Genomic DNA, 20870 nt, shown 5'->3' with positions numbered 1-20870 from the left:
AATATGGGAGGCGCCATGGTGGGGACCACCTTATAGCGTCTTCCACTAGAGATGCTCTACAAAAATTGATTTACTTTACATAAACTAATATTATGTTGTATAATATAAATATAGAATGATAAAAACTGATGTGAGATTCAAATTGGTATCGTTTTATTTAGATTTTAATTTGTGAAGTCTAATAGAAAATTGATGTGTAATTTAGAATCTGGTTAAAAGATTACAAAATATATTACTCAATTTAGATTTTTAATATTTGGGATTCAAAATTTGCTTAATAAAAATTGCATAAAATACATACTTTTGTTTAGGTTATGAATGAAAAAGTATCACAAAAATCAATATGAGATTATATTGTAAAGCTAAATATTGAATTATAAAATCAATAAAATATAAATAGCATAAGAAAAATCATATTTATTAATTTATTATTTAGTATATGGATTCACTTTATTCAATAATTTAATTTGCAAAGCTTTATGAGAAAAGATTTGGGATTCAAAAGTTGCTTAATCAAAATTAGATCAAGTATATACTTTTGTTTAGGTTATTAACTAAAAAACTATCATAAAATTCAATATGATATTCAAATTGCATTATTTATTTTTACAAATTTGTTTTTATATAGATTTTACATTTTCTATAATTTAATAAAAAAAAGTGTCATAAAAATCAATATGAGATTCAAATTGCATCATTATAATTTTATAAATATGTTTGTATATAAATTTTATATTTACTAAATATCGTAAAACTAGATGTTGAATTATAGAATTAATAATATAAATAACATAAGAAAAATCAAATTTATTATTTCAATATTTTAATATATGGACTCACATTATTCAATAATGTTGGGTCCATGAGGGTTACGAAACTGGTGTATGGGGGGAGAATACACCAGAAAAGCTAATTTTGAATTTTAAAACATTTAAAGCTTCTTTTGAAAAGCTCACTTTCATAAACTGAAAGTAGTCTTGACTGATAGTGAGGATAAGACGACACAAAATTTCAGTCAAGACGTTTCAAGTTAGAGACTGAGCACTAGACTGATTTTGAGAATGATTCAGTTCAAGAAATAGATCAATAAACAATTGATCCAAAATAAGCTTCAGTCTACCGTTAGTGAAAGCAAATAGGAGTTATGAATCTTACGGAAAAATCAAAGATTTGTCAGTTCAATCAATAACACACACAACGGAAAAACGACCTTTAACAAAATAGCCTTTTTGAAGGTTGGGTTGTCAGTTTACAGAATTCTCTATTTACTTAAACCAGTTTCAGTTGAAAAACGATTTAGCACTAAAGAAAAGGTGACAACTGAAAGCAATAAAGAACACAGAGAATCTTACGTGGTTCAGATCAACATCTTACATCCACGGTCAGCTGGTTAGACTGAAAACCACTAGGCTTGTGCTTATGGGTGCACAACAAACCTTACAACTGAAACAACCGTTTCAATACCAACACATTGGGTTGGACTTCTCGTCTCTTTTCTCCATCTCGCAGGTTTGCAAGACTTCACTCGTCTTGCTTGCGGGGGCTGAGAACACTTCGAGTTTAGATAACTATCTAAAACTCTAACTCTCAAACACTTTTTTTGCTCGGTTGAAAAGGGAGTTTGTACTACCAACTAAATTACAGAGAACAAGCTCTCTGTAATTGACATCTAGGCTTAAGATTTACAAAGGAATGCCTAGAGGTTCCAAGAGAATATATGTAATCAGATAACTGATTTTAGGCTTGGTGTATTCTCTTCTTCGATTCAAACTATTGACAAGTATGAGTAGGCTGACTTGCGGGTTTGGCAGAGGTTCAACAAGATGTGCTTGAATCGGTGAAGATTGAACTTAGACGATGAACCTATTTATAGGCAAAGTCTTGAATAGATCCGTTGGCGGAGATTGTCTTCAGGATCTTGCCGTTGTGAGATAGCTTTGAATTTGGGCTCAGGTCTTCAATCTTCTAATCTCCTTGAGTCTGAAAGAAGTAAAGTCTTCTTTCTTGGAGATGGTGTTACAGGCCGATGTGACACAGCAGGAGAGGCTTTGTGGCAGGAAGGACGATCTCATATCTTCGGGATTTAATGCTTTTGTCTTAGCATTAATTGCATCAAGTACAACGGTTGACTATTTTAGCTTCTTGAGGAATGGACTGATGCATTCTAATGTATCAGTCCGTGAATAGTCAGGTGGTCTTCAGTGTCTATCCTTCAGTCGGCTCTGCTGATCATGTGTCTTCAATCTTCTGCTTCAACCAACATCCTTCATTCTTCAGTCTGGTGCCTTCAGTTAAAGTCTTCAGTCTTTGCCGCTTCAGACTAAACTAGTTAGGACTAAAATACTTAAGTCCATAAAGAGAAACATAATCTAGAAGAGTACTCTAGTAGTTTTGGTTAGGGGTGTTCGCGGTTTGGTTTGGTGCGGTTTGACACTAAAACCAAACCAAACCGTAAAATACGGTTTGATAATTTTTTGAAACCAAACTAAACTGTATTAGTATCAAAACCAAACCAAACCAAACTGCATTAATGCGGTTTGGTGCGGTTTGGTTTACGGTTTTTTTATATATTTTTTATTTTCTTGTTTCAAAGTAATAAAAAGATCTTCAAAAATAATAAAAATAAAATATTATTGAAAATAATAGTCGAAATACACTAAAAACTATTCCGAGACATAAATGAATGAAATGATTTTATGTGTATTTTAAGAATAAGAATAAAATAACACCTTTTGCAAATAATCAAAAAGTTGTATAAATTTCACATCTTCAACTTATGTGATAGAACCAACAATCTAATATGAATATTATATGAAAACAAATATGACAATAATTAATAGCATATATGCCATATAATGAGTAATATCTACAACATCCTTGCATATTTCTTTTTCAACCTATATAGAAAAACATAACTACATAAGTGTGCAACAAACTAAATTAATAATATATATATATATATATATATATATATATAATGGTTTACGGTTGGTTTGGTCTATAATTTTAAAAAACCAAACCTAAACCGTAAACCAAACCAAACCACTCAAATACGGTTTGGTTTGATTTGGTCTACAGTTTAAACCAAATTGTGAACACCCCTAGTTTTGGTATCATCAAAACCAGGAGGTTGGATATATCTTTTTATGTCCCAATAAATTTAATTATTGGCCAAAGTAACATTAGATAAATTAAATTATTTTTTAATAAAAATATAACTATTTATTTGGCCATCTAAAACTTGATTGATCAAATTATATTGATGGTGCTAATATATAAAGGATCAGATACTACACAAGTATTTATATAGAGTTTGATTAAAAATCAATGTAAAATAAGAGATATGACTTGTGAAAAATTGAGAATGAAGGATAATAGAGATTTTTGAAAATAATATATGGCGCCTTACTTTTTGTTCCAACCATTAATTATATTGTATTTTACACACACACACACACACACACACACACACACATATATATATATATATATATATATATATATATATATATATATATACACGGTTAACCCGATAACCGATTTGGTTAACCAATACCCGAATTTTTTTAAAAAGTGATAACCAAAATCAATCCATTGCCTGAAAATTTCGATTATTGGATACTCAAACCCATAAATTTCGATTCGGTTAATGGATTAACCAAAATCCGATAACCAATTAGACAATCCTAGTTGTTGATTATATCAAAACAAGACGATCATGTTAAGGTTCAAACACTTGAAACCATCTAAAATAAATATATTCATGCATGTCCTAATTCCTAAACTTGATTAATTACCTTAATCCATTTAAGTTTTTAAATAAAAAAATGTTACAATAATATCTCAGTAAAACCAAATATTACAAAGTAAATATTAAGCATACATAGTAAAAATTTAAAAAAAAAAAAAAACAACAACAACAACAACAAATTTGTAGTAGCCCGCTCTTTTATTTATGATTAAAACTAGTAAATGCAAATTTTTATAAATGAATCCAGTTTATGGTCCTGATTTTTTTTATCAGAAACGGAGTTATTATTTTAGCTTTATACTTTTATAACGTATGAGAAAAACGCGACGAGGATTATTGAGCATTCAATAATTATTATTTCCAAGTTATAACTGACTTAGCAAAGTCATGTTATTTATTAATCGAGAAACAGAAGCAGTTATATTTTACTAGTACTACTAGAAGTCGAGGAATTATTCCGACTGCAACGCAGATTAAATCTACAGATTTAATTTAAGTTATATTACAGTTTAACAAGTTAGCAGGCAAGGAAAAAGATATCAAGCAAGATACAGAAATGCGATGATTGAAAATCGAAGCCAGTATTTATTTACAGTTCACAGATTACAGGCTAGTTCCCAGCTTGGGGAAAATCGTTTAGTATATTACAAAAGCAAAAGCTCTTCAATCAATTAAAGTTTAAATACAATTATTATTTCAATCTTTTGTAAATAATGTACACGTCTTTGCTCCCCACTTCTCCACTCCACTTCTCCACTCCACCAACTTCCCCACCACACTCAACTATCAGCCACCACCCTTTTTCTCCACCAAACTTTCCACTTATTTCCTTCCCCACCACACGCAATAATGCAATACTCACTCTCAGCTCATTCACAGAGTACCAAAGAACAATCCCAGCTTGTTCCTGTCAAGTTCTCAAGGTAAGCTTGCCTTAATGTTTCCACCTTTCTTCCATTTGCAACCTGTATTTATTGAAAGAAACAAGTATGATTTATTTCAGTTTCTATCCACTGATTCAAACACCACAGCAGCCAACATCAATTTACAGCAACTCACTCCTGGAGAAATCAACTTATTTTCATAAGAGGTAAACCAACTCACACATACACTCAAAATCAGTCATTCATTTTATAAAGAAAACCATCACCGATGACATGTTCATGTACATAATCAACACTAACTAGGACTGCACAATTCACAGAGGATACGCACACATATTATGTCACAGAAATCAGCACGCATACCTTGTTCTTTTTCTGATAAATGAGTTCCATAAAATGTTCTTTCTACTACATTTTAGAATTATCACAAATTGGTTAAAGAAAAGAAAAGGGAGTATCTATGCATTGTGTGTGGGCGTGAGTGTTGAGATGAAGCTGTTGTCGCTGTTGTTGTGAGTCGGGATGTGTGAGTTGTTGGAGGAGGCCGTCGAAGGTGGCGACCTTCGTTGCAGTCGATCGGCGAGGAGAGGGCTGAGATTGTGAGGCTGCTGAGCCGTGAACACAGGGATCGGCGGCGGCTTTCGCTGCTACTCGCCGGAATAGAAGTGGGTGAGAACAGCCGGGGGCTGCTCACGGCCGGCGACGGCTCGGCGGCAAGCCGCTGCCTTTTTCTTTTTCTGTCGAAAATTGGGAGGAGAGGAGAGAGATTATTAGAGTTCAGTTTTAAAAAAAAAGAGAGAGAGACGGGAAAAGGGGTAAGAGAAGAAGAGAGGGAAGGGAGGAGGCACGACCTTGCCGGGCTTAGGCGGCGGCGACGCCGGCAACCTCGTCGGAGCCGTGAATCGAGAGAGAGAGCTCGATTGGATTTTCAGCGAGAGAGAGAAGAAGGAGGACGAGCGACTGGTTTGAGAGTTGAGAGAGAGATAACCGAGAGGGGGAGGAGAAGTAGAGCTTTTGGGCCTTTTGTTTTTTTTAAATTGTTTGGGCTTAAGTTTATTTCCTTTGCTTGGGCCGATTTTGGAGTATTTTTTTTAGATGGGCTGTTTGTTATCCCATTAATTTGGGCCCAGAACCATATCCCTTAATTTCACATGGGCTAGCATATATTGGGCTTTCCCTTTTAATTTATTGTGGGCCGAATTATTTTAAGTTGGGCTCGATTAATTTAAGGAATTGGGCTGATGCATATTTTATGATGGGCTATTATTCTAGTCCCATTTATATTTCGTTGGGCCAGTTTAATTCATCATTTTGGCCGATTAAATTGCCTTTCTGGGCTAAGATTAATTCTTTTCAGTCCACATTAATTATTATTTGGACCCCTATTTTAATTGTTTTGGGTCGAAGACTTTTTAAGTTGGGCTTTAATTCTTTTAAAGCTTGAGCTGAAGTTACTCCTTTGAGCTAAGCCTAGCAGTATCAATTTTTGATGGAGCCCAATTATTTATCAGTAATGAGCCGCCCAGTTTATTAATTAATGTTTTTGGACTTCCGACTTTAAAGCAAGCCATTATTGTTTATTTCATTTAAGCCACTGGTTTATTTAATTAATTGGCTACTCTCTTTTGAGCCTATTAATTATTTGAGGTTACGCTAGTAATGATGCTTCTATCGAAAAGCCCGATAATTTCTACAAGGTCACACCTCGTTTAAAGCCGAGTTAGTCCTTTTTCAATCAAGTACAAATGCGAGGTTTATTTCACGACTAGAATATTCCGATGAGGAAGGAAGAATCACAGTTTTATTCGACCGCGCTAGACGAGAATTAGCTAAATCTATTAACGAGGATTAATAGTAGAATTCCCGATTATCGCTCAAAAGATTAGATCACGCATACCAGATTCATGCATAGTTAAATTACGCTTTCTCATTAATTAAGAATTTTCCTCGAGGCAATGTCTTATTTTATATTCTCGTGATTAAGGTCAAGCGCGAGAGTAAGAACTACACAAGGAGTTAGAGTACCTTAGCAAAACTTTGCTATCAGGTGGGCAATTTCTTACGCGTAAATAAAATGCTATGCATGTGTTATGCTTTATAATGCAAATTGGATCTTCAAGTATGATATGCTTTATTATGCTTTACGCTAAATGATTTACGCTTGATTACGCTTATTTACGCTTGAATGCTTTACGCTGATAAGTTTATGCCTGTGATTGATGCTTGCGTCTGTTGGGGGAGGCCTCCCTCAACAGTACGATGCCGTGTCCGCTGAGGAGGGCCTTCCTCACGGCGCGATGCCCGTGTCCGCTGAGGGAGGCCTCCCTAGCGGCGCGATGCCAGTATTCCAGTGTTACAGCGTCTATTGGGGGAGGCCTCCCTCAATAGTACGATGCCGTGACCGCTGAGGGAGGCCCCCTTCACGGCGCGATGCCCGTGTTCGTTGGGGAAGGCCTTCTCCACGACACGATGCGTGTTGATGATTGTTAATGATGAAGAATGCACTCATGCTGTTTATGAATATGGAAATGTTTAATGAGCAAAGGATTTGAAAGAAACTTATGCCTCTTATGCGAAGTTGTGTTTTGTTGTTGATATTATGTTATATGCTTGGCACTGCCCACTGAGTACTCTTGTACTCAGCCCTTCGTATGTTTATGTTTGTGCAGGTTGAGTTGTGATGGGCGATGAAGTGTTGCTGAGTGGAGTTTTTGTTGAACTTAAAGTAGGCTCAGAAAGGATACATGTCTTCATACATGTATCTCAGTTATGCATTCCGCTGTAAACACTGATTATTTCAGTTACACCTTCCGTTGCAAACTCTGATAATGTTTTAGCCAAGCCCCTAACGATGCCTTTTTCCTTTTAAGGAATATAACGCTTATACAAGTTCTTTGAGTACCCTTTTTATGCGAACTATGCCTTTTTCCTTTTTTAAGGAATATTTCACGCGTATTCAAGCTCTTTGAGTATTCTTTTATGCACCCCTTTCTAAACCCGCTTCTTAATTTCCCTTCCCCAGTCATGGTTTTCCCGGATTAATTATCCTTAATTAAGGCCGGTCGTGACAGAGTGGTATCAGAGCAGTTCGTTTGCTCTGAGCCTAAGAGTTTATTTAAGCCAAACTTAGAATGGATCACTAAAGTGTCTAGAGTTCAATCGACAAAGCTCAGCACTTCATCGCATCACACTCAACGAAGCAGAATGGTAAGCTATTCCAAGTTTTGAGTTAATGTTTACAAAAAAGTGAGAATTATCGTAATAGCAAAGTGAGTAACTATTAATAGCTTTGTTATATTGTGTTTGAATGAAATGATTTACGCAAGTGCGATTAAGTATGCCTATGGAATGAATCCCTATGAACATAGAGCTATTAAGTTATGAGATCACCACTACGACAAAACATAGAAGCAAACATAGAAGAAATTAGATTGTATCTTTTGGTGGCTATAGTGAAGGCAGCAAGATAAGTGATACGTATAGAATAATTCTTAAGCTCATGATTTTATAGCCGCTATGAATCTCCATGACTTATGCTTAAGTATCCAATTTAGATGATGTGATATTATATGCTTAAGAATTGATATGACTCATGGATTTGAGATGCTAAGGACCCTTAGAGCTTACTACATCAATGTTGTCATTGGAGTTATGACTTGTTTACAAGTTAGAATAAGTTAACCTGTACAAGAATTCTTTTGAGGCTTGTATTAGATTATGCTAGAGTGTACTAATTGGCACATCTTTGCTATCAGAATGCCGCCTAAGATAGGACGCCCTGCGAGAAACAATAACAATCGCAGAAACCGTAACGATGTACCCGAAGAACCACAAGATGCTCGAGGACATAACCCATCCCCTCCGCCCCCGACTAGGAGAGTCGAAGAACTCTTTTTAAGGCAGAACCCACCTACGTTTGACGGAACGAGTGAACCAGCTGAAGCTGAGATTTGGGTGCGTGCAAATGAACGCATCTTCAACTTTCTACATTGTAGTGATGAGGAGCGCCTATCTTGCGTCTCATTCCAGCTAACAGGATCAGCGGATTTCTGGTGGGAAGCACGACGAAAAATTCTGACACCTGAACAATGGGCAAGTTATACTTGGGAAGATTTTAAGACAGGATTATATGATAAATATATTCCGAAAAGCTATAGGAAGAAGAAAGAAGCTGAGTTCTACGAGTTAAAGCAAGGAAAGAAATCTGTGGTTGAATACGACAAGGAATTCTGCAACCTGTCTAGGTTTGCTCCGCAACAAGTGGACACAGATGAGAAGATGGCAGAGAAATTTTGTACCGGTCTGCGACACGAAATTAGGATGGCCCTAGCAAGCCACGGAGGACTCTCATACACGGAGTCTCTGAACAGGGCACTTGACATTGAAGCTGCAATGCCGTCAGACAAGTCAGCCCCACTGTTGATCTCAACGCCAAACGATCCACCAGCAGCCTCGCATACCCTCAAAGGGAAGCGCAAGTGGGACAACAACGAAGACAATATCAATCAGACTAGTAAGAAAGTGTGGCAAGAAAAGGAACGGGCCGAACAGTTTAATCAACCAAGGTACGAGGCACAGACTAACCTCGAGCCAACTGGAGGTAACCAAGGTCAGAAAGAAATTTCACCTTGCCCAAATTGCGGTAAGATGCATAGGGGTGTTTGTCGAGCTGGGACTAACGGTTGTTACAATTGTGGCCAAAAGGGTCACTACTCCACGCAATGACCCAACAGATAACGAGGTTCAGCAATTGAGAACACCCGCACCCCCTTGCCAGCAATACGTGGACACTTGCGAAATCAGCCTCAATCACATCAGTGAAAATCTTATGGAGACACCGCAGACAAGAGAAGCTACGTGGGAATTTGAAGACAAGATGAAGGAAAAATACCCCGAACTGTTTTAGCAGAGATATGCAAATTTCGGGACGAAATTTTTGTTAAGAGGGGTAGTATGTAGTAGCCCGCTCTTTTATTTATGATTAAAACTAGTAAATGCAAATTTTTATAAATGAATCCAGTTTATGGTCCTGATTTTTTTTATCAGAAACGGAGTTATTATTTTAGCTTTATACTTTTATAACGTATGAGAAAAACGCGACGAGGATTATTGAGCATTCAATAATTATTATTTCCAAGTTATAACTGACTTAGCAAAGTCATGTTATTTATTAATCGAGAAACAGAAGCAGTTATATTTTACTAGTACTACTAGAAGTCGAGGAATTATTCCGACTGCAACGCAGATTAAATCTACAGATTTAATTTAAGTTATATTACAGTTTAACAAGTTAGCAGGCAAGGAAAAAGATATCAAGCAAGATACAGAAATGCGATGATTGAAAATCGAAGCCAGTATTTATTTACAGTTCACAGATTACAGGCTAGTTCCCAGCTTGGGGAAAATCGTTTAGTATATTACAAAAGCAAAAGCTCTTCAATCAATTAAAGTTTAAATACAATTATTATTTCAATCTTTTGTAAATAATGTACACGTCTTTGCTCCCCACTTCTCCACTCCACTTCTCCACTCCACCAACTTCCCCACCACACTCAACTATCAGCCACCACCCTTTTTCTCCACCAAACTTTCCACTTATTTCCTTCCCCACCACACGCAATAATGCAATACTCACTCTCAGCTCATTCACAGAGTACCAAAGAACAATCCCAGCTTGTTCCTGTCAAGTTCTCAAGGTAAGCTTGCCTTAATGTTTCCACCTTTCTTCCATTTGCAACCTGTATTTATTGAAAGAAACAAGTATGATTTATTTCAGTTTCTATCCACTGATTCAAACACCACAGCAGCCAACATCAATTTACAGCAACTCACTCCTGGAGAAATCAACTTATTTTCATAAGAGGTAAACCAACTCACACATACACTCAAAATCAGTCATTCATTTTATAAAGAAAACCATCACCGATGACATGTTCATGTACATAATCAACACTAACTAGGACTGCACAATTCACAGAGGATACGCACACATATTATGTCACAGAAATCAGCACGCATACCTTGTTCTTTTTCTGATAAATGAGTTCCATAAAATGTTCTTTCTACTACATTTTAGAATTATCACAAATTGGTTAAAGAAAAGAAAAGGGAGTATCTATGCATTGTGTGTGGGCGTGAGTGTTGAGATGAAGCTGTTGTCGCTGTTGTTGTGAGTCGGGATGTGTGAGTTGTTGGAGGAGGCCGTCGAAGGTGGCGACCTTCGTTGCAGTCGATCGGCGAGGAGAGGGCTGAGATTGTGAGGCTGCTGAGCCGTGAACACAGGGATCGGCGGCGGCTTTCGCTGCTACTCGCCGGAATAGAAGTGGGTGAGAACAGCCGGGGGCTGCTCACGGCCGGCGACGGCTCGGCGGCAAGCCGCTGCCTTTTTCTTTTTCTGTCGAAAATTGGGAGGAGAGGAGAGAGATTATTAGAGTTCAGTTTTAAAAAAAAAGAGAGAGAGACGGGAAAAGGGGTAAGAGAAGAAGAGAGGGAAGGGAGGAGGCACGACCTTGCCGGGCTTAGGCGGCGGCGACGCCGGCAACCTCGTCGGAGCCGTGAATCGAGAGAGAGAGCTCGATTGGATTTTCAGCGAGAGAGAGAAGAAGGAGGACGAGCGACTGGTTTGAGAGTTGAGAGAGAGATAACCGAGAGGGGGAGGAGAAGTAGAGCTTTTGGGCCTTTTGTTTTTTTTAAATTGTTTGGGCTTAAGTTTATTTCCTTTGCTTGGGCCGATTTTGGAGTATTTTTTTTAGATGGGCTGTTTGTTATCCCATTAATTTGGGCCCAGAACCATATCCCTTAATTTCACATGGGCTAGCATATATTGGGCTTTCCCTTTTAATTTATTGTGGGCCGAATTATTTTAAGTTGGGCTCGATTAATTTAAGGAATTGGGCTGATGCATATTTTATGATGGGCTATTATTCTAGTCCCATTTATATTTCGTTGGGCCAGTTTAATTCATCATTTTGGCCGATTAAATTGCCTTTCTGGGCTAAGATTAATTCTTTTCAGTCCACATTAATTATTATTTGGACCCCTATTTTAATTGTTTTGGGTCGAAGACTTTTTAAGTTGGGCTTTAATTCTTTTAAAGCTTGAGCTGAAGTTACTCCTTTGAGCTAAGCCTAGCAGTATCAATTTTTGATGGAGCCCAATTATTTATCAGTAATGAGCCGCCCAGTTTATTAATTAATGTTTTTGGACTTCCGACTTTAAAGCAAGCCATTATTGTTTATTTCATTTAAGCCACTGGTTTATTTAATTAATTGGCTACTCTCTTTTGAGCCTATTAATTATTTGAGGTTACGCTAGTAATGATGCTTCTATCGAAAAGCCCGATAATTTCTACAAGGTCACACCTCGTTTAAAGCCGAGTTAGTCCTTTTTCAATCAAGTACAAATGCGAGGTTTATTTCACGACTAGAATATTCCGATGAGGAAGGAAGAATCACAGTTTTATTCGACCGCGCTAGACGAGAATTAGCTAAATCTATTAACGAGGATTAATAGTAGAATTCCCGATTATCGCTCAAAAGATTAGATCACGCATACCAGATTCATGCATAGTTAAATTACGCTTTCTCATTAATTAAGAATTTTCCTCGAGGCAATGTCTTATTTTATATTCTCGTGATTAAGGTCAAGCGCGAGAGTAAGAACTACACAAGGAGTTAGAGTACCTTAGCAAAACTTTGCTATCAGGTGGGCAATTTCTTACGCGTAAATAAAATGCTATGCATGTGTTATGCTTTATAATGCAAATTGGATCTTCAAGTATGATATGCTTTATTATGCTTTACGCTAAATGATTTACGCTTGATTACGCTTATTTACGCTTGAATGCTTTACGCTGATAAGTTTATGCCTGTGATTGATGCTTGCGTCTGTTGGGGGAGGCCTCCCTCAACAGTACGATGCCGTGTCCGCTGAGGAGGGCCTTCCTCACGGCGCGATGCCCGTGTCCGCTGAGGGAGGCCTCCCTAGCGGCGCGATGCCAGTATTCCAGTGTTACAGCGTCTATTGGGGGAGGCCTCCCTCAATAGTACGATGCCGTGACCGCTGAGGGAGGCCCCCTTCACGGCGCGATGCCCGTGTTCGTTGGGGAAGGCCTTCTCCACGACACGATGCGTGTTGATGATTGTTAATGATGAAGAATGCACTCATGCTGTTTATGAATATGGAAATGTTTAATGAGCAAAGGATTTGAAAGAAACTTATGCCTCTTATGCGAAGTTGTGTTTTGTTGTTGATATTATGTTATATGCTTGGCACTGCCCACTGAGTACTCTTGTACTCAGCCCTTCGTATGTTTATGTTTGTGCAGGTTGAGTTGTGATGGGCGATGAAGTGTTGCTGAGTGGAGTTTTTGTTGAACTTAAAGTAGGCTCAGAAAGGATACATGTCTTCATACATGTATCTCAGTTATGCATTCCGCTGTAAACACTGATTATTTCAGTTACACCTTCCGTTGCAAACTCTGATAATGTTTTAGCCAAGCCCCTAACGATGCCTTTTTCCTTTTAAGGAATATAACGCTTATACAAGTTCTTTGAGTACCCTTTTTATGCGAACTATGCCTTTTTCCTTTTTTAAGGAATATTTCACGCGTATTCAAGCTCTTTGAGTATTCTTTTATGCACCCCTTTCTAAACCCGCTTCTTAATTTCCCTTCCCCAGTCATGGTTTTCCCGGATTAATTATCCTTAATTAAGGCCGGTCGTGACAAAATTCCCACACACTTGTAGACTAATGGTAAGGTTCATTTGGTATTTAAGTACAATACTCAGCTAAAACATAGTAATTTAAAAGTGATTTTACTACTGATGCACGTCCAAAATTTGTAATTTAATACTTTCACGTCCCAATATTATTGGTTCGTATTTTTTTTTTGGGCTGTCACATATAACATGACTTGTTTCTTTTTTGAGCCATATTAGGAGTGGATTAGTAAAATAATTAAAAGCAATATAAAAGCCTAATTGAACCCTGTTATTTCTACCCTCTACGGATTCTCTCTCAATCTCTGCTCTTTGTTGCCCTCTCTCTACTCTTTGCACTGTAAAAGCACTATAAAAGCCTAACTTGAAATGCCTTTTCTTGAATTTAAATCTGGAATCAAGCTTTGATTTAAAGTTTAGATTTGATTTTGTGATGAATTTTCGTTTGACCTTCGAAAATCAAAAATTCATTATGCAATCTCTAGAAAATCAAAGCTTCATTTAGAGTTTAAAATTTGTTCAAAATTTATTTTCAATAATTTATGGATGAATTTTCGTTTGAGATTTTTGATGTCCCTGGTATTGCAGATCGAGATCGAGGTTTCTCCCTAATTAAATTTAAAAACTCATTTAAACATGTGGACCTTCTTCTTTTCCTCCCTAGTTTAACTTTCCTAAATACATGTGAGACGAAGGGTGTACCTACTAATTACTCAGACATATTTAAATATATACATATAAATTGTTGTGATAATGGTTATCTATCTCAATACACATTACTAAGTAAATACTAATAATAAATAATTTAAATAAGAAAAGATAAAAAAAATCGAGAAAATTTCATGTAAGCATGTCGATATATTTAAACTTGTCTAGAACGTATATACTCGTACCCCTCCTGAATAATCGAACACATTTAAATATATATATAATAATTGATTATTTATCTCAGTATAATCGATCATTACAAAGTTATATGCCTTAATAATAAATAGTATGAATAATAAAATATAAAAAAATAAAAAAAATTCAATATATGCATGTCGATTAATGTTTGGACACCTTTAAAATTTTTGTATTTGTACATATCTAAACCCGATTAAAAGGTTATTTTACTACTCATCTATTGTCAAACCCAACTAAATATTTTCAATTTTTATGAATTTATTAACATCCCAATAAACACACACACACACACACACACACACACACACATATATATATATATATATATATATATTCTTTATTAACAATTATTATTTTTATTGTCATAAATTTACTATATTTTAATATTTAATATTTCTATTACAATTATGCACAAATCATTTAATGAGATCACATCACAATTAGAATTATATATATGCTAAATATTTATAAACAATATATATAAATATTAATTGATTTATTCTTTTGTAACGTCTTTATTAATTGATTGATAGTGTTAATGTTAATTGATATATACCATTAATAATTATAATTTATAGTTAAGAAAATAAAAAATAAAAAATAATTACAAATAAAGTAGAATTGAGAAATTTAAGAATGACACGGTAAAATCATTTTTCTATTACATAGTAGTATAAGATTTTTATTACTTTTCTATTTTATATAAGTTTGTTTCTAATTATCCATAAAATTGTCGTTGCGGATATTTTTGCAGAGATAAATCGAGAGAGATGCACTCCTCAACTTGATAATTCCTTGAGAAGATGATTTTTCTTTTCCTTTTTTCAACCCACAATTATACATACACAGATACATTTCTCGATTTCCTTGCCAATTATACAACTAGGGAGAGATAATGGATAGATTTTTCTTATTTTTAATGTGTTGGCATTTTGACGCTCTCCATCCATACTCAATTCCAAGTTCATATTTTAAATTTCATCGTCTTTTTGCCCCAAAAATTATATCTTCAATATTAAAAATAATCCTTTATTAAAAATATTCTTTCCCTCTCACAACAGTGTGCATCACTTCCGATGGCACTTGTTAATAAAATGTTAGATGAGTGTAATGAGAGTTGAGACCAGAATATTCCCTCCGTCTCACTTCTTTTAGGCACGAAAATTAAAAAACTTACCTTTAGGAACAAAGGGGATATCTACACCAATTAAATACTAGTATATTTTTTTATTCAAAATGAAAAACTCAGTCGGTTCTAGTGGGACATCCCAAAAAAGAAAACGAGCCTATTAGAGTGAGACAGAGAGAGTATAAAATAAGTGTAAAAAATAAGGAGTTAGTGGTTCGATAATGTCCAAAAATGATAAATACACACTTTTATAGGACGTCTCAAAATAAAAATAAGGGCGCACTCTTATGGGACAGAGAGAGTAATATTTTTCAATATTACAAATGATTTTTCATCCGATGAAGTAGTCATAAAGTTGCATTTCATATATCAAATATAGAGTATTAATTTTTGCCTTTTTAGACCTTCAAACTTCTAAATACTTCTGATCATCGTCATAAATTAGACTAACATCAGCTGAACTAAGCTCTAATTTCACCGAAAATTAAACTCGTGTGAAAATTTTAATAAAAATATAAATTTATGTATTTTTTTGGTTTAATTAAAAATTCAGATGAAGATTACAACTTTTTTCAAAGGTCGTGTATATTTTGACTATAAGCCCTAAAAGAATAATTTGAGAGAGAGATAAAAAAAAATTAAATATAGTTTTGAGGGCTGGTCTTGGGTGCGACCGTCGCACAGTGTGCGACGGGTCCGCCCCGGCCCGCGCCCGACCCGGCCCGCAATCCAGACCCGCAATCATAAATCCTAAAATATTACATTTGTTTATAATAATTATTACTTTTAATAAGCATGAAATATACATTTGTTCGTACAAATGTATACTTATATAAATATAGGTATTTTCCTTCATTTAATATACAGTATTATATTTTCTAAACCCTAAATTCTATAAACTAAACCCTAAACCCTGTAAACTAAACCCTAAGCGTGAACACTAAACCCTAATAGGTGAAAACTAAACCCTAAGCATAAGATATACATTTGGTCGCACAAATGTATACTTATATTAATATAAATATTTACCTTCATTCAATATAAAACATTATACATATCAATATACATTTATATGAACAAATGTATATATTATGTTTATTAAAAGTAACAATTATTATACACAAATGTAATAATTAGGAGTATGAGTCAAACCCACGCGGGTCAGGGTTCCGGGTCAGGAGGGCGGGTTTGGGCCGGGTCGACCCGTCGCACAGGAGAATTAGCGTAGTTTTGAATATTAAAATTGGTGCATCACATCACATAGCGTCGTATGATTGGATGATAGATACAGAGCAACGCAAGAGTCCATTCGTCAGCAATGGAATAGAGTCAGTTTCTCACTCTTTATTAGAATCGAATCTTTGAGTTATCCACTTTACATACGAAGACTTATAATTGACTCTAAATACAGTCACTCTTTTCTTCTTCATATGGGTTTGCATCTTTAGAAGCTCATGGCTTTTTGATCGTTCAACTCTCATCCAAGGAGCAATATATTTCTGGGTAATCCTCTCTCTCTCTCTCTCTCTCTCTCTCTCTCTCTCTCTAACACATATACATACATTTGATTAGATCCGTTGGTAAAAACATGGCCTTAGATTCTTGGAATTTCAAGATTTATGTTGAAATTGTATAGATTCTTGGTGATGATCATAGTGGCCGTCGCAGCCGTCTTTAGTTAGTTTCCATAGTTGCGATTTAGTACTAATTTTTGTCACATCAAACTGCAGTTTGTCGGTTACATTAAAAATGAGAAAGACACTTCATGTTTCTGGTTTCCCTAAACTGATTGCTGCTGAAGAAGTGAGAAAGTTCTTGGAGGGTCACACGTGCGAGGGAGCTATAGAGGCTCTAGAAGTAAAACCAGGCAAGAGGGGTTCGAGGGCTTATGCCAAAGTCCAATTTACCTCTAAAGAAGACGCCGACAAGATTATACATTTGGCCAACATTGGCCTCTACTATTATTTGGGAAACTCTCGCTCTTACTTGAAGGCCTTTGAACAGGACACCAACTTTGTAAATCATAGATCTTTTATGCATGAATTGGATGGCCTCACTTTGAATTTTGGGTGTCAGGTATCAAAAGATAGGTTTTCTGTGCTGTGGAGGGCTGCAGATGTCTCTGTTAAATTTGGATCTTCCCTCAACAAAATGCACTTGTTTGTGTGTGAGGATCTGGTTGAATACCGGCTGCAGCTGTCGTACGAGAATATATGGCAGATTGTGCTGTATAATTCCAGTGTCCAAACTGAAAGGCTTCTCCTTATACAGGTCCGCTGCTTCTCTTGTTGTTGATTGTCTTGTTTTTGTGCTTCACTCACTGCATTCTCTTCTTCAGCTATTCGGAGCACCTCGGATATACAAGAAGCTCGAGTACTCAGTTTATAGCTTTTACAGGGAAACTCCGGATGATCAGTGGGTGAGAACCACAGATTTCACTCCCTCGTGTATCGGACAATCTTCTGGCCTGTGTCTCCAGCTTCCTCGCCACGTCAAACTCCCAGATTTCAAGAACAACTTCATGCACTACACTGTGAGCGAAGAGCCTTTCCAATTAGTGAAGGGAGCCCCGTTTTGTGGAAATCTGCCTCTGGTTCCGATTGTACAACCTCCGCGTGGCCTTGAGCTGCCTTACAAATTACTATTCAAGGTTTGCAGCTTGGTGCAGACCGGATGCCTTCCGGGAATGAAGCTAGACACAGAGTTTTTCCAGTGTCTCAATCCACGAAGATATGCTATCAGATACATAGAGCATGCTTTGGACAAGCTTTACTATATAAAGGAGTGCTGTTATGATCCTGTGGCATGGCTACGTGAGCAATACCGCAAGTACCAAACATTTGAGGAACTACCAAAGCCTACCACCATTTATTTGGATGACGGCTTGGTATATATTCACCGGGTTCAAGTTACCCCAACCAGAGTTTACTTTGCTGGTCCAGAGGTAAACATGTCAAACCGTGTGCTGCGCCAGTTTTCTGCCCACATTGACAATTTTCTTCGCGTTTCATTCATTGATGAGGAGTGGGATAAGATGTATTCCACTGATCTGTCTCCAAAGGTAGCCACTGGTGTTGGGAATGGAAGGACAAAGCTGTACGAGAGGGTGCTTTCAACTTTGAGGAATGGCATAACAATAGGGGAGAAGAGGTTTCAATTTCTTGCATTTTCCTCGAGTCAGTTGCGTGAAAATTCCCTCTGGATGTTTGCTCCAGTGGATGGCTTAACTGCTGATGATATAAGGCGGTGGATGGGCGACTTCAGTTCCATACGAAACGTGGCAAAGTATGCCGCGAGGCTTGGTCAGTCCTTTAGTTCGTCTACAGAGACGCTGAAAGTTGCTCAGTATGAGGTTGAAAGAATCCCTGATGTTGAGGTTGTAAGAGATGGAACCACATATATCTTTTCTGATGGGATTGGAAAGATATCATCTGATTTCGCTCGAAGGGTTGCTACTAAATGTGGAATTAGAGATGGTGTTCCATCTGCCTTTCAGATCAGGTATGGTGGCTACAAAGGTGTCGTTGCCGTCGATCCCACTTCATCAATGAAGCTGTCGCTGAGGAAGAGCATGCTCAAGTATCAATCAGACAACACGAAGCTAGATGTTCTATCATGGAGCAAGTATCAACCCTGTTTCATGAATCGCCAGATCATCACACTCTTGTCTACCCTTGGAGTGCGTGATCACGTCTTTGAGAAAAAGCAGAGGGAAGCAGTGGCTCAGCTCGATGACATCTTAGTCGATCCACTCAAAGCTCAAGATGCGCTGGACTTGATGTCTCCCGGGGAAAACACCAACATCCTGAAAGAAATGTTGAAATGCGGCTACAAGCCTGATGAAGAGCCGTTCCTCTCAATGATGCTGCAGACTTTCCGCCTAGCAAAGTTGCTCGATCTAAGGGTGAAGGCAAGGATATTCGTTCCACAAGCTCGCCAAATGATGGGATGTATGGACGAAACCGGCACCTTGGAATACGGACAGGTGTTTGTGCAATTTTCAGGCACTGGAAGCAGTGGGTTGTATGAGGGTACCAAGTACACCGTTACAGGAAAGGTGGCTGTGGCTAAGAACCCATGTCTGCACCCAGGCGACGTCCGTGTTCTCAGAGCTGTGGACGTGCAAGAGCTGCAGCACATGGTGGACTGTGTCGTCTTCCCACGAAAAGGAAAGAGGTAAAACTGAGTCTTTCATAGTTTCACTATTCAGTTTCATCAAATCATGATTTTAAGACATTGCATTGTGCTAATAACAGACCTCATCCAAATGAGTGCTCTGGGAGTGATTTGGATGGAGACATATACTTTGTGTGTTGGGACCCTGAGTTGATTCCCCCTCATCAAGAGCCTCCCATGACTTACAATCCTGCTCCAAACACACTACTAGATCACAATGTCACCATTGAGGTAATTAATTAATTACTAATAAGCATCAGTAAGTAACAGATTCAACTCTAATCATCATAAAATGTGCATCTGTGGTTATGGTGTAGGAAGTTGAAGAGTACTTTACCAACTACATTGTAAACGACAGTTTGGGAATCATTGCCAACGCACACACTGCCTTTGCTGACAAAGAGCGTGATGGGGCATTAAGCAGTCCATGTTTAGAGCTGGCCCAACTTTTCTCAGTAGCAGTCGACTTTCCCAAAACCGGAATTCCTGCTGAAATCCCTCCCCACCTACGTGTGAAAGAGTACCCTGATTTCATGGACAAACCCGACAAGACCACGTACACGTCGGAGAGGATCATCGGGAAGCTCTATCGGCAGGTGAAGGATATCGCCCCCCACGCAGCTTCTCTGGGGAGCTTCACCATGGAAGTAGCCATGAGATCATACGACACTGATATGGAAGTTAAGGGATTCAGGGAGTACATCGATGAAGCCTTCGAGTTTAAGACTGAGTATGATTACAAGCTGGGGAACATGATGGACTACTATGGCATCAAGACCGAGGCCGAGATACTGAGCGGCGCTATCATGAAGACGTCAAAGACTTTTGATCGGAGGAAGGATGCGGATGCGATTGGTGCATCTGTGAGGGCCCTTAGGAACGAAGCTAGGTCGTGGTTCAAGAAAGGAAGCGAATCAAGGGATGCCTACGCCATGGCTTCGGCTTGGTATCATGTTACTTATGATTCTTCTTTCTGGGGGTGCTACAATGTGGGGATGAAAAGGAGGGATCATTACATCAGTTTTCCATGGTGTGTTTACGACAAGCTTGTCCAAATCAAGAGGGCTAAATCTGCAAGGATATCCTCACTTAATAGGCACTTCAGAAATATGAAGCTTGTCCGAATCAAGAGGGCTAAATCTGCAAGGATATCCTCACTTAATAGGCACTTCAGAAATATGAATGTTTAGTTTTCACTCCACCTTCAATCTGCTTGTTTTGGTGTGTATTCAACTCAACTAATGCATATATAGTTTGTGTGTTATTTCAACTGAAATTTTATAAAAAAGTGTCATAAAAATCAA

At 37.4% G+C, this 20870-nt stretch overlaps 1 protein-coding gene and 4 long non-coding RNA genes across 8 annotated transcripts; 3 read left to right on the top strand and 2 right to left on the bottom strand.

The window, feature by feature from the left end:
- Positions 1 to 4300: 4300 nt before the first annotated feature.
- On the bottom strand, positions 4301 to 6588 carry LOC130996015 (uncharacterized). The gene is made up of 2 exons (XR_009092345.1): positions 5487 to 6588; positions 4301 to 5372 (listed from the first exon to the last, which is right to left on the bottom strand). It is a non-coding gene; the product is annotated as an uncharacterized LOC130996015 (long non-coding RNA).
- LOC130996013 (uncharacterized) lies at positions 4511 to 7524 on the top strand. Of its 2 annotated transcripts, XR_009092343.1 has the most exons (4): positions 4512 to 4674; positions 4755 to 4841; positions 6620 to 6682; positions 7305 to 7524. It is a non-coding gene; the product is annotated as an uncharacterized LOC130996013 (long non-coding RNA). The 2 variants fall into 2 exon arrangements; XR_009092342.1 differs by having other exon boundaries at positions 4511 to 4674; positions 6620 to 7524.
- Positions 7525 to 9957: 2433 nt separating this feature from the next.
- Positions 9958 to 12245, bottom strand: LOC130995915 (uncharacterized). The gene is made up of 2 exons (XR_009092318.1): positions 11144 to 12245; positions 9958 to 11029 (listed from the first exon to the last, which is right to left on the bottom strand). It is a non-coding gene; the product is annotated as an uncharacterized LOC130995915 (long non-coding RNA).
- Positions 10168 to 13181, top strand: LOC130995914 (uncharacterized). Of its 2 annotated transcripts, XR_009092317.1 has the most exons (4): positions 10169 to 10331; positions 10412 to 10498; positions 12277 to 12339; positions 12962 to 13181. It is a non-coding gene; the product is annotated as an uncharacterized LOC130995914 (long non-coding RNA). The 2 variants fall into 2 exon arrangements; XR_009092316.1 differs by having other exon boundaries at positions 10168 to 10331; positions 12277 to 13181.
- A 3472-nt stretch (positions 13182 to 16653) lies between these two features.
- Positions 16654 to 20870, top strand: LOC130995913 (probable RNA-dependent RNA polymerase 1). 2 transcript variants are annotated; one of them, XM_057921410.1, is made up of 6 exons: positions 16654 to 16718; positions 16802 to 16893; positions 17121 to 17661; positions 17729 to 19566; positions 19647 to 19797; positions 19884 to 20870. In XM_057921410.1, exons 3-6 carry the CDS (start codon positions 17140 to 17142, stop codon positions 20754 to 20756), a joined length of 3384 nt encoding a protein of 1127 aa, XP_057777393.1. In that variant the 5' UTR covers positions 16654 to 16718; positions 16802 to 16893; positions 17121 to 17139; the 3' UTR covers positions 20757 to 20870. The 2 variants fall into 2 exon arrangements, with proteins under 2 accessions (XP_057777393.1, XP_057777392.1); XM_057921409.1 differs by lacking the exon at positions 16654 to 16718 and having other exon boundaries at positions 16737 to 16893.

This window comes from Salvia miltiorrhiza, chromosome 7, assembly GCF_028751815.1.
Source record: "Salvia miltiorrhiza cultivar Shanhuang (shh) chromosome 7, IMPLAD_Smil_shh, whole genome shotgun sequence".
NCBI lineage: Eukaryota > Viridiplantae > Streptophyta > Magnoliopsida > Lamiales > Lamiaceae > Salvia > Salvia miltiorrhiza.
The sequence above is the reverse complement of the archived record's forward strand: the minus strand, read 5'-3'. Positions and strand labels throughout refer to the sequence as shown.